This window comes from Sinohyriopsis cumingii, chromosome 5 (genome assembly GCF_028554795.1).
Source record: "Sinohyriopsis cumingii isolate HCF-2022 chromosome 5, ASM2855479v2, whole genome shotgun sequence".
In the NCBI taxonomy this organism is placed as follows: Eukaryota; Metazoa; Mollusca; class Bivalvia; order Unionida; family Unionidae; genus Sinohyriopsis; species Sinohyriopsis cumingii.
In genome coordinates, this window is record NC_142965.1 from 87,462,142 (window position 1) to 87,477,011 (window position 14,870).

Below are 14,870 nucleotides of genomic sequence, written 5' to 3' on the forward strand. Positions count from 1 at the left end.
TGCCTTTTTTAACAAACATGTTTTTTTTGTTCAAGATTTTGAATTTTTTGTTGATAAGATTGTAAACATGGCTGTACAGGCGTTATGTGAATTTACTCATTACCTTAAAAAATTAAGCGAATCGTACTATCCGATATGCACATTAGAAGAAGGTAACACTGCGTTGCGTTATACTGTATGCCAACACAGGTACAGAAACCATAAATACGTACTGAAAAAAGCATATTTTCAGCAAAGAAAGTTTTTTTAAAAAGAAGTTTTTCTTCTTTCTAATAATGATCCATCATAATAAATATTACTTGTGCCTAAATGAGCCATGAAATTTATATAGGATGTTAACTGACTGGTTCGACAATGAAAGTAATCGACTCGCAATCCTGTGGTTCTATGTTCAAATCCTGGCTTCCTTAAATGAATGTGTAAAACTTTGATTGAGTAATGTTTATGGTGCTTTCTGGGTTTTGATTGACGAACTGTAAAGAGAACACTAGTACACGCCCATTGGGATTTCGTAAAGTAAGTTTTAAAGATATATAATCTGGAAGCATATAAGAAATACGAAGAATGTTGGCATTTATTATCTCAAAAGCCGATGTCACATTTTTGTGTTATATGCAAGACCCAATATCACTAATATATCCAATTCTACGCTGTATTTCTGACTTCTTTAAGATCCACATTGATATTTCTGTCTGAACTCATCATTTGATACGTCTTCAAGATTCAATAATCTACTGCAGCATGAAAATCACACTAAAAGTGGTGTTAGGTGTATCAGATCTAGTAAATAATGATCCACCATGGGCCACAGTATATACTGCTTCAACCAGTTCATAATATTACTAGTGACTGAATGGTCATGGAACCTGTAAACCTGTAAAGGAAAATTGTTAGCATATCCTACATTTAGGAATCTCCATAAACATCTTCATGGTATGTATGCTTCAATTTATTGTTTGATGATTGCAAGATATTCAAATGTCTATTGCAGCATGGAAATGATTACTAGAGTCGGACAAGGTCAGTATTTTAGCTATAGAAGACAAGGTCCATTGATTGAACTAATTACTGCTTCACAGATACGCAGTATTACCAGTGATACTATCATCATTGAACATCTTAGTGAATCTATGATCACATCCTACATGTTGATGATAAAGTAAAGCAACTTTAAATGTGAAGATATGCTTTCAAGCTCACGCCGGTCTTTGAAAATTGAAAGAGTTAGAGTCGCAGCGAATATCCAATTATGTATTAATGAGTATGCTGTAGAATTGGCTGGTATTGATTGTGCGTTGATTTAACCTGATATAATACTGAATTGAAGTGACTATAATTGATTGAACTTGTTATAATATTGAATTGAATTTGCTGGCATTTCTTGTACGTGGATTAAACCTGGTATAATATTAAAATGAATGGCTAGAATTAAGTATGCGTGGATTGAACCTGATATATTATAATTGTCCAACGACCAATAAAAGATACTTAGAAAGTATACACCAAGAAAGAGTGTTATTGAGTAAATAACGATCCTGAAATAATTTCTTGAATGGTTGAAACCTGTGTAAAAATGTAACAGTTGCGTAGAGGTGATGCGAAAGGTAACATGTCCAGCTAATAAAATGATTGAGAAATAATTAATTGCAGGTGTAATTTTAGATGCCACTAAAGAAAGTATATACAAACTGCATGGATCCGGTATATCATTTTACTCTGAACTGTACTCTTGTTCTCATTTTATATTGTTTCAAAATATTGCAACATTATTGCGATGCAATATGAACTATCGCGATACTGCTGAAAACGTATCGTTACAGCCCAAGTAAGAATATGTTCAAAAGAATGCAGATTATAAGGATCTTCTTCCCTATGCCGGGATCGGAAGTCATTTTTAGGAAAACAATGTGGCTATTGTGTAGTGGCAAAATGTTGCCAGTCCAGTTATTCTTGACCATTGTGCCAGTTGTTGGTAATTATAAAAATGATTTGTCAAAATGACTAGTGATGGAATCATTACAGTGTGTGTGTGTGTGTGTGTGTGTGTGTGTGTGTGTGTGTTCCAGATATTCTTGTTTTAACTTTGCTCTTAATATTGATAAAGAGGGTATATCCAGTAATTCGCATCCATATTTTGACATGATGTATGTTACCTACATGCATTTATATATGGAAATAGCGAAATAACGATTTGGAGAAGTAAAACTGTATTCAAGCACAGTGAAGGTTTGAGAAAAAGCATCACAAAGCCCATTCCAAATGAAGCCATCACAAGAAACGTGAGCTGAGTATGTCATACATTTAAAAAAAACTTGAGCTATAATAAAAGATTGCAATACCAATTTCCGACTTAAGGTAAATTCTCTTTGACTTAGTGGTTTATCTATATTTATTGAATCGGCGCATTAATTGTTTTGCAGTACAGTGAAATATAGAAAATAGGAAAACTTAAGAAAGAATGAAAATGATTGATAATTCGGATTGAAATAACTGCATTGACATTTCAAATTGCATCTTGAAATTAGTTGTCTTTTGTAGCTTTCAAGAGGAAAGGCACATACATTTTGAGGAAGATATGATGTGTAGGTGTGAAGCAACGAAAGAGGCCACCATCTTCATTTCAAGATGACCATGGTCAGTTAACTCCTTTTTATATAACCGACGTTTAATGTTATCATTGGCATATTGGCATGGTGGTTGGTACAGCTGGATACCAATGTAGTGACACATGCAAAGTCACATAGTTTTTTCTTCTTCTTCAAATACGTAGCTGATACTAAGCAGCGTTTAGAGAGACATACAATCGGAAATGGTTTAGCACCTATGCACCCTTCGAAAGGAGAATAATAGGTGATTATGTTCTCTCAGCTTGTACATTTTGTGATTCAAAACTGTTTATAGTGCAGTACATACCTTGAATACAGACAATAAGATTGCTTCATCCAAGAGTATTCTGTAACACAAATATCTTAATGTTAGTTTTGGGTCTTCAGTTGCAGCATATTCCACTTCAAGGAGAAATCCAGACAATTTGTTCGCATTGACTGAAATAAACCAATTTGGCAAGAATGATGTAACTGTAGCTGTAGCAGTACTATAATGTGCATTTCGGGATAATCTTACGTATCACGAATCCCCAGCCCAACCCCTTTTGATTCCCCATATATTTTCCCCACGGGAGATTTTTTCACACACGCATTCATCCGCGTGGAAGCTTCGCTTCTCATGCTCGCGTGAGGCCGTGTGGAAGCCGTGTGGAAGCCGCATCTACGATTAGCGGTTGGGGAATCGTGATAATAATCTAATTATGAAACTACTTGCCGAGACAGAAATGCCAACAAAACATATGTGATTCACTATTAGAGAATTGCTGTGGGCTATTATGTAATGTCACTAAAAATGACACAGTTTGATAAATATAGTATTGTGAAAAGTCACGACAGCGTCAGATGCAGGAATTAAATTAAAAGACCCATGGCGTTTAGAACGTGAATGAAAATATTATATAGCTATTTAGCTTGAATTCGTCATATCGATTCGTCAAAGAAGACCAAAAGATGTTATTTAATTTTTCAAATACGTTTCCGAGTATCTTGAAAATTAACTTGGCCAGGGATTTGCAATCACGCCGAAATCATGGTGGAGAATATAACACAACGCACAAAATGTCATTGTATAATATTGTAAGAGAAACTTTAAATCACTGACGATATTTGAGGCACCTGTCGAATACAGCGAATGGTCCAGTGTAGACAGCGAAACATCTAACGAAGACATCAAATACATTGAAACCTCAGCATGGACAGCGAAGATTTCCATAATTAGAAACAAAATAGTCGGAGTCGCGAAGATGAGACTGTTAATTTAGCACTTAGCAGAACCTGATGTGATATTACGAATCACCATCTTGGGTGGAAAGAGATATCGTACAATTTAGGGTCATGAAATGGAATACTTTCCTCTAGTTTTCAAAGATTTTACTTTTATACCAAATTATTTACAGCAAGAAATAAGACAAAGACGATACATACATAATAAAGCAACCAGGAATTCAAATAGAGACTAAGTTTTCTGACTGAGTTGTCGTGATGAAACTCTGGAATGCTTCCATTCCTCGCGGTCATTCCAGCGCAGTTGGCCGCTGAAACTTCCCCGGTTGCAAAAAGAGGTGTGTTAAGGCCGCATAACATCTCATGGACACATATAAAGGACAAGACTTTCGACTATCCAGGTATTGGAGCCCTATGTTCTCAGGTCAAGGTATTCGATTGCGGCCTTACCGTTGACGGTTACAGAAGATTGTCCATTTACTAATTTTGAATTGCTGAATTCCTCGCGAAGTCATTCATTCGCGCATTTCTGAGGTGTCCTTTTTTGGATTGAACTTGCATCGATGGTCCACAGTACATGGTAAACCGGCGTTGTTAACATAGATTCAACATTACCTGGAACTCATTTATTTAAATATTTATCTACATTTAGATCTTTTGTATTTTCAATCGTAGGGGCTTGTACGGCCACGTGAAGTCGTTATTTACATTGCGGTTTTGCCCCGCTGCAGTTGCAAACGCTACCAGATGGCACATTATGTGGACATCTTGTTGTCAACTCATATACTCATGGGAAGCCCGACTACACAACACTTATTGATTTTACATTGTCATCTGGAAACTACACTTGAACTATACAAAATGCCTGTTGATATTTACGGACGTGCAAGCGCAGCGACACTGCATCTAAGACACAATCGTACAAAACCCAGATCGAAATCACAGAGAACCAGGGGACTCTGGTGTAAGATGCATTTATCAAAGACGATATTAATGTACCGACCAGATGATACGCCGCTACAAAGGCTGTCCCCCTCACTAATATGTGGAATACCTTTATGGATCCATTCAACAAAATATTAACCGGCGAAGGAATGGTAAACACAGACGCCATAGTGAATGGTTGACTTGTATTATTTTCTGACGTGGATAACATTGATAGTCATAAACCTCACATCTTAAAGATATATGTTCATCTTATCCGGGTCAAGAGGCGTGTGGGATATGATGTCATTATTGTTAAATGATCGTCAGCGTATTAGTGCGACACTAACATACCAGCCAATGTTCAAGCATTTTTAAAATATACAGTATCATTACCATTTGTAGCCGGAGATGAAATATATTTTGAAGGATACAGTTTACAGATAAGGTGTTGGATCGGCTGACAGGTGATGTCAATATCGATGGTGATCTCTTTCCGATTGCTGATCAATATCTGCATGGAAACGGTGTTATCGGACCATCAGATACACTTAAATATTAAGCAAGGACGCACTTGTCCGTCTAACAGTTCCTGGACAAAAACGAGAAAGGTCGTAAAAGAAATCAAGGAGAGAGATAACTATTTCCAGGAAAGATATTTTCTACGATTGCCTGGCAGTTGTACCAAGGAAGAAAAGTAATTGGTTAGAAGTGCGTGTTTGGGGTGCACGCGATAGACGTAGCCTGTCGAGCATTTATACTTCACGATGACAATATTAATAGAAGGGCTGTGATGTACCCTCAATGGTATTGACGAGAAACGAGGACTAGGGTCTCCGAGTGGGCTTAGGCGCTCACTTTTATAGATCAATGACATTTCACCTTTGACAGTCTGGAATCGAGACTCGACCCCTGCCAACGTGTTCATGTGAGAAAGATTGGCAGTACCTTCCCTTAGGAAGGTACATGACAACCAAAGAACAACAAGACACGATACGAAGCTATTATAAAAGCTGAAGAACAACTGCGAGATGAAATCGTCACGAAAACCCTTTCGATTGCGAATAATATTCGATTGCTTTACTGTAAATACTATCTGCGCACCCGCCGAGGCAATAACATTTTGGCCTAGGTGTGGCGGAAGTTGCAACAATCATATGCTCGTTTACCGGAATTCTTGTTGGGTCATATCGATAGAAATCGGTGTGCAGTGGCACCAGAATAATATTTTCGAATATGTGTTTATTCGGAAATTGTCACAGCCACTTAAAGTAATCTATGCACAATTATCAGATTATAGTCGGTGTTCATCGAAGATAAAACAATTACCACGGAGGAGCTTGAAACGGTCCTGGTGGAACTGGAAAATCACCGACAACTAAAACCACATGGAACATTTCGCTTGCCCAACAAACTGAATTCCTTTTTAAGACGTTAAACTATATAAAATACCATGAAAATAAGTAGACCTTCCACCACAAAAAATTAAAGAACTACAAAAGCTGCATGGTGTCATTTCTGCTAAACAAACCCAAGAAATAAATCGAATCCGCTCAACAGATTTTATATCAAATATGGAATGCTCTCAAATATTGCCAAACTGTAAAATGAATCTTGTTCAACCAAAAAGTCTAAAGCCTACACTTGATAGCATTAAGTCATTACAAACAGCTGGTATCGACAAAGTAATATCGACAGAACATAATTAATACTATTAACTCAATAAATATATATGGCATCCACACAAAATATATTCAGCCTATAACTGAATGTACTCAGTCATTATTGAGTTGATTCAATTATGAGGAAGAAAAAATATCATCACTGCATCAAACATTATCAAGAACGGAAGTGAATATTTTACAGCCATTAAAGAAGAAACACCGATGGCCAAAAGGAGTCAAAAATATCACAGAAGATATACTGAGGGCGAAGTCGAGGAAGAAATATAGGAAAGACTATAGATCAGATAAGACAGCTATCCAGCAGAGGCGCGATCGTTATAACAGAGAGGCTTTCGCGGGAGACAATCATGACAAACCTTCGAGCGGAGTGGTCGGGAAGAAAAGCTTCGACAGAGTGTTATCATAAAAGGGCATGTGTGAAATCCTGCCTTCCTATCAAGGTTCCCATACTTCTAGTCCATAATGCAACGTCAACAAAGACTTATGAAGACGTGAGAAAGTGATCTGGTCTGAGGAGTCATGGTAGGTAACTATGATAAAACACTTCCATCATGATACTACTGCTTTAGTTAGTGTGTGTGGGTGTGATTTGAATTTTGAACATAGCTTTAACAATTTGTCAGACATCCAAGGTGGATGCTCTAACCACTAGGCCACCGGAGCTATCGCTGTTGTTAGTATGAAACCGTTTTGATCACACTTTTTATGGAATAAAACTGCATATTATACTGTTTAATTCTGCAGTAAGACATAAAATCGATGTTAATAGAATGAATTCAACTGAAAATATTGAATTATGGAAAGCAAGATTTGTTGAAAATATGCTCTTCTTCGGTCAGCGTATCGTTTTTAATATATGTATGCCATCATAACTACAATTTATTCGATCTATCCACTCAAGTACCTGGCGATTTATCTATCGCATTGCCCCCATAGGAAACACCATAATTCAACAGGTAGTAATACATATCCTCTGTGATTGAAATGAATGGGTGATTACCTCTCCAAGTCCTTTGCGTCCATATTATATTGGCAGTCTGGTTTAAGCAATTAACTTGAATCCTGATTCTATGTGGCGGTTCCGGTAAATCTTGATCGTTAACAAGCCTTATAGAATGATTGCAGCCTTCAAAGAAAAGACTATATTAGTATACCAGACTAGTTTTAGTTTTCTGACCCTAGAGTAAAAGTATTTAGCCTCTCTATCAAAAATGGCAGAAAACCGGCTAAGTCTGCCTATACTTCGCAGGTTCTATTGAAAAAAACATTAAGAACTATTTCTTTTACATATTTATTAAAATTTCTTGCTTTTCTCATGCAACTAAACATCGTCAATATTTTAGTTACAAAGTTAAAATCAAATATAAATTACTTGTCTGGGTAGTATACAACAAGTTGTCTGGAAATACTCCGAAAACAATATTAATATAATTTACCATGCCGCGTTAAGCGATGCTCTAGCTGTTGTGTACAGTAGGTTCTTAATAAAAGCTATTTAATTTACAAATGTATCCACCATAAAGTATGAAATATGAAGAGGATTAGAAGCCGATAATTATAGTTTCGTTTAGCCAGTTGACGAATGTACAAAGTGATAGAAAACGGATTATTCATATCAGACTCGTTAATCAATAAATGAACAGTGTTTTCCCCATTGAATAAGCGTTTAAACTCCACAACATCGGACCATCGTAATAGAGTTATAAAATAATAGTCTCACCACCCAAGAACAAAACTATTCTTTCCCAGTCAACTTTATAAAAGACATGAAAAACTATTCATCTCGTTGAAAGGAATGATTTTTGTTGTTGGATCTATATATAAACAAGAAAAATCAAAGAGGGAATAACTGCAAATTGTGGCAGTGGAAGTGTATTGACGCCAACTATTAAAATACAAAATACTTTCTCTAACAATTACACAGTATATATTACGCAATATGTAAAGGAAATTATATTGCTAAATTGTTGGCATTCAATAGTCAGCTAACAAAGCAGTCGTCTACTGGATCAGATATAGTTTGTGGGTTTTAAAACACTGCATACATTACCTCAATCAGGTGAACAAAAATTTATTTCAATTGTAATTATTCGAATTTGCTACAGTCTTTGCCACTTAAAGTTGAAATGTTTATTTTTATCGTTGCTTGTTTTGTACAATACCAATTGCAAGTACAAACAATTCCAAAGGGGCAAAACTTTAAAACTGATTTTCAGCATGAAAAATGAAAAGAGGAAATAACTTTTCACGGTATACCTGCATCGTATAATTTTCATGAAAAGTAACTATAATAAAAGGAATGATTAGAAATATCTCTTATAGGTCCTAGTAAGTTCTTGACTTATACGTTGAGACACAAACATAAAACGATGCTGTACCATGTGAAACAATTAACAACTATTTGGATCTCAACCGTCTCTGTATTAGCAATCTAGCCGAAATAGTAGAACAAAACAATTCATTCCGATCACAAACAAAACAGTTGAAATCGAATGTATTAAAATCAGAACATAACAAACTGAAAGATATCAAGACGTGGAGGGAACAAGTTGACAATACATTAACTGCAATAAACGAGTGGTACTGAAGGAGCTACGAAAATCTCAGAACTAAACAGATATTTTGATTAGAACAGATAAAATGATGTTTGATGCACAGGATATGTGTGTATATTAAAATTCAAAACCTTTTGTCCTGCTATACTATGCTTGCAAGTATTAAGAGAAAGAGCAGATGGTTTGCCTAGCATTCTACAATATCTACAACCGCTTGAGCGAAGGACAAAACACAGAGATAGGTTTTTGGAGAGTGAAATGGGGAATGTTTTAGCTGTCACGAACATTATGGCATATTGCAATATCAGTAAAAAGACGCCACAATAAAAATTAAATAAAGAAACCCAGTGAACTATGAAGAAATTGGAAAGACAAAGACATTTGTCACAAAATAATTAATGACACGAAGAAAAATATAGCCGCTAATACTATGATATTGTCAGAAGTGTAAGTGCAAAGTGATTTAATGTACTAATAAAATTGATAGACAACGTCGGCTATAAATGACTGTAAATGAATTCAGGATTAAATCTGTGAAGAAAATTTAGATTTTTCCATCACAGATATAAGTGATATGATCACAACGATAGATACACTATATTGGCCGCATTTTGTAACATATAACATTCTGTGGTTGAACAGTCTAAAATAGGTACAAAAGTGCATTCTGATAGAGAAATGGTTAACATTATTGGATTGGAGAAGGTACACTAAAAGATGAAGCAACTAAGAACAGATTTCAATGATTTGCGACAAAGATTTTGACAAACTAAAATGTATTCGAGACTCAAGCAGATGACAAGATTCTATCATCAAATACTCGCATTGATACTGTTAAAAATCAAAAAAAAAAAAGAAAGAAAAAAAAAACATGTAGAGATATTAATCTGACTTGAAAACAAAAATGGACATCAACAATAATCTACTGGATTTAACACTGGATGGATTTAAAGGAAAATCGATACAAATAAAAAGAGGTTAATTGAAAACTAACCTAATACCAGGATATACACTGCGTTACAATTTCGCTATTATCTGAATGCCCGAGGGCATTGAATAAATTTTGCTACCCTTAAAAAAAAAACACAACAGAAAATCCCCAAACAAAACAAAGTAAACAAAAACATATAAACAAGTTAAATAAATTAACTAAAATTTTTAAAAGGCCAGGCTTTATAAACTAGTAAAGGTATCTTTTAAACCTCGTTATCAATATGAAAACAAATGGAACCCTGGAACAGTCTAAATCTGAACGTCACATAACACTGGCTGAAACATGTAAATTTAAGTATGCTGCATCTCGTTTTGCTTAATGTATGTTACAAAAATATATGACATTAAAATAGAAAGTCAAGCTTGTGTAAATGTTTTGGAAATTCAAATATTGGATCTGATAACATTTACTTCGAAAAAGTTGTGACCGGGTTAGAGGTAAAGATAAACTTTTTTCATATGCAGCTTATCCATGAAATGAGTCTAATTTGTGCAGGGTAAATGATTCATATATATGTTATCTAGAGGAGAGCAAAATTATATTTGTTTTATTTGAAGCATATAAATATAATAGTATGTTAAAGATCAAGGCGCTGTTTCAAATAAGAAAAAAAAACTGGCAGTAATATAACAATTTATTACTCGTAAAACACTGTGCATTTGTACTAAAATAGTCCTAGCAGAAGTTATAATCGGTGGAACAAATAGATAACAGCCTGTAATTTACAAAAGTATATATCGTTCAAGATATCTGACCATATTGTAATCGAGAACTATAACTGAGACAAATCGTTTAAAAACTACCATAGAAGAGCTTCAGAATTCAATTAAAACAGATGAAAGATATTTGACAACTTGAATGTAAGATATATGAGATAACAAACTTTAGCGACTTAATACCTGAACAACCTAGACGATATTTCTTTGCATGGCATGTCTGTTTTAATAAACTTGACAATGTATTCGTATAGATGGACGCATTTCTTCTGAAACTTAGGTTTCAGATCAGGAAAATGTCTCACTGTTTCAATCTCATCCAAGTGCTCTAGAGACTGACCCATGAATGGAAAGCTATCGGCAAACACAATAATTCGTTTCCTTAGCATTGGTTGTCCGTCCTTTTTATTTCAATCAACCACAAAGTTCCTGATGAATGAAATATATTTCTTATTGGTATTCGTTGAGAGTTTTACATCATTCCTTAGATGCTTTTTTTAACCTACTCCTCAATGAACACGCGTGAATTGTACTCTGACAAATTATACATGAAGAGCGGAATGAATATCGGATATTTTAACTTTAAATTACACTTGGCATGTGCAGCAACTCTATATAGTTAAGAGAAGTGGTCCTGATTGTAAAATTGTTTCAATGTGGTTTTTTTTTGAAAATGCAAAAAAAATCAAAATTCTTTGTCTTCTTCAATGAAGATTATAGCTTTTGCATCTTCCGATCTGAATTAGTCGTGCACTTTATTCCCGAATCAACACTAGTAAAACTCGCTAATGCAATCAAAATCTACGTAAACAGTTGGCTTGTTACGTTTATTACATTAATTTACTTGAAGTACACTGAAACACTGATATAATATTTATCCGTTTGTATTGTCCAGTTTTGCTGATCGTCTAGAACGGTACATGTTGCTTCTGGATTAATAGTGCGCTCAATAAAGACCATACTGAAATTTTAATTGATGATGACAATTTCTAAATTTTACTCTATTCCCTCTTCAGAAAGTATGTAAGTCTAGACTACATTGTAGCATGCAATCGTTTGTGCTCTGATAATATTTCTGGTACATTGAACAAATACAAGCATTTTTGTTGCATATAAGTTCTGTCCTTTATGGCTGTTTATACATAATGAAACTAATCTGTACAAATCTTTTATTCCAACGTCATGATACTTTCCATCTTTTGCATTAGGACTGCTTGAATCAAATATAAGCAACACGTAAGCATCCTTATTTTTTTAGTTTTCTCTTATTCTTAAAAGTTTAATGTTGTTTCGTTCATTGTCTTTACGGGAGTTAGTTTTTATGTTGTTCCTTTTTTCGTCTGGAAGACAGACTCTCTGAGATAAATTTTGCTTTCATGCATTGTGGGTAAGAAATCAACTTTTTAAAGCCCTCACAAAATGGTCCTGAAGTGGCTGTTTACATTCAACTATGGTTGTATTAATTCTATTCCTAAGGTCTACAACCATTTTTATAGCTTTCTTAGTCTTTACGGTAAAGAAGCTGCAACGAGAGCTTACACTTGTTAGGAACTTTAACAACGAAATATTAGTGAAAGAAATAAAATTGTCTTGTATAAAAAAAATAATGATTTACTCTCTTCCGTCGTCCCTGCTTCTCTTTTCTCCTGACCATCTAGAACACACACACACACACACACGTTTGTTTCTGAAAGCCATATTGTAGGCCTGTGTTTTTGTGGTTAATTAGAAAACCTCAAACTATTTACTTACGTTGTTCTGCATACTCTGTGGTTAACCCCACATCACTTTCTGGTTGACCCTTGCAAAGATAGTACACATCTATTAGTTCCTGCATAGTCCATTGATTTTTAATCGATGATGCAATAAGATAACGTAAATGACATGACAGATAAACGATTTTACAAAATAATTTTTAACGCTTTATTTATAGCATATAATAATGTAAGCCTGATGGCGCGTACAAGGGTAACGGATACTTGATGGTATACGAAATATCCATAGCACTCAGTCTTACCGTAATAAAAACTGCATTAATGTTTACAAAAGACAGAAAAACAATTGTGAACGAAACTTAGATAACAAATTAATTTCTGAAAAACAAAGGTAATTAAGAAAATTATATTTCACAATGTGAATGGTAATCTTCAAAGGATAGCATTAACGACCATTAGGTGACTGTTGAAATTTTACTCTAGAAGTCTCATTAAGATAAAGATACAAACGTGATATAGCACAGACAAAATTAGCACATAAGTGTCTATTTGATATCTGAATCGTAATGTTATATCTATTACATAGCTGTTGCTCCTGGACAAGCAAGTGAGATGAAAAGCCATTTATGGTAAATAAGCCACGAAATGATTTATTTCCATCACAAATTAATTTTGTGAGAAATAATTTACATTGTACTGACAACAATTACAAATTAGTAGTAAGGGTGAATTCCGTTACATATTTCATTAAAACAAGCCCACAAATTCGTAGAACAAATCAAAAACATAGTGTGGAAATTTAAGAGATAAATGGTTTTATGGTGTTAATCGAACTAGTATAAACACGTAAAGACATGATGTAGTTTTTATCTTTTTATTTTTTTACTAAATGGGTTAATTTTGTGACATCCACTTCAGTATGTGTAAGTGTGCGTATATGTTTGATTGTTCTGTACATGATAGCGTCCTACGTTGAATATACTCTTTCATAGAATTTCTAAACACTCAATGAGAGAGAGAGAGAGAGAGAGAGAGAGAGAGGTGGGGCGTATCCTACGTTAAGGCGATAGTAAGCCCTGCATTCACTCGGACCGAAGACGTTGCATCTTTCCGGAGATAATCCTGCAGTGCTTTTGGCAAACGCATTTGGAAGGCAAAGCGTCGAGTATACCAGAGCTAGCGTGTTCAACGATAGAAACATGGCTGCCTCCTCAATCTCAACATAACCGAGTGTCGTGATGTATTAGTAGCAACTGGTCTGGAGAGGAGTCGCTGAAAATGCATCGAAATGCTTTTAACTTACGTCGGTGTTTGTTTGAGAAGACATACTCATAACACTTTTGAGCCGTACTTTGATTTCCAGATTTGTCTGTCGCTGACCAGATTTCGTTACAAACTAAGTTTTTGATGCGCAATTTCTAGTGTTTCTTTACTTCTTCTGTCTGTACATTGTTGTAAAGCGTTGAGCGTGAAAATGACACAGTTTTTAACCACGAATACTAATAAACAAACATTGCTCAACATATTCTTAGGCCATGAATCTGCTAAAGATATAGGTTAAAAACAATGATTTTAAGTGTGTTGCTATTTGTTTGAAATCCAGCGATTGTTCTGAGGATAAAGAACATTTGCTGTATGAAACCAAATGCGAGGGATCTCTAGGCTCGGCTTTTAGTGTTAGGAAACCTACGATTAGCATTTTGTCAATATATCTTGAGTGAAAGGCTTTCATTAGAGCAGAAATTATCTTTAACATATAGGTGTCTAGTTTGCTTAATACTAGTTTGCAATGGGATTCAATCAGTATGTTAGCTTACTGTTTATGAACCTTTGTTAAGGATTGAAGGTAACATGATATGTGCATTCCTGAGGTAATGAATGCATGTGCTAGCTTAAGTGTGAGCTTGTTACGGTAAATGTGCTCGTGTGATACTGCGTTTATCGCGCCTCTGAAATGTTAAGAAATGTTTCGCATGTTTTAATTCCGAGCGCTTGCAACATCATTAAAGCCCAACTATTACTCTTTAAATAATAGCAGGTATGTAGCGAGTGTTTTTATTTTGTTTTTTATGTTATAATGAGAGATCTTTGTCAAATCGGATACATTTTGTGGATTAATGGGCAAATTGTACTCCTGAAATGAGTAACTGTTTCGCTCAAAGGACTAGTGCTGGGCCAATAGAATCACCGCCTATCCAATACTGTTCAGTTATCTGTCGTAGTCTTACTCTCTGCGATGTGTTATTCGTCTCCTTTTTAATCACTTTCGGTCAGCATACCTTTTTTCGACGGTAATGTATCCGTTATGAAAATAATCATCAAGAAAAAACTTTACCGAATTATTTTTTAACAGTTTCATACTAAGTTACTATATCATCGTCAAAAATCTCACCCCAAAAGTGCGCAATGAACCAGATTGATTTTTCTCACTGGTAGAGGACTTCTCTACAT

General features: G+C 35.0%; 1 protein-coding gene across 2 annotated transcripts in view; it reads right to left on the bottom strand.

Annotated features, from left to right (window-relative positions):
• Positions 1–13,846, bottom strand: part of LOC149799683 (uncharacterized) — a 28,264-nt gene extending 14,418 nt beyond the window's left edge. For both annotated transcript variants that reach the window (XM_089959035.1, XM_089959034.1), the window contains exons 1-4: positions 13,477–13,846; positions 12,457–12,505; positions 7,440–7,565; positions 2,914–3,044 (exon numbers count right to left, since the gene is read on the bottom strand). In XM_089959035.1, the coding sequence (XP_089815161.1) occupies positions 2,914–3,044; positions 7,440–7,565; positions 12,457–12,505; positions 13,477–13,620 (450 nt within the window). In that variant the 5' untranslated portion in view covers positions 13,621–13,846. The remainder of the gene's footprint in view (positions 1–2,913; positions 3,045–7,439; positions 7,566–12,456; positions 12,506–13,476) is intronic.
• Between the last annotated feature and the right edge of the window lie 1,024 nt (positions 13,847–14,870).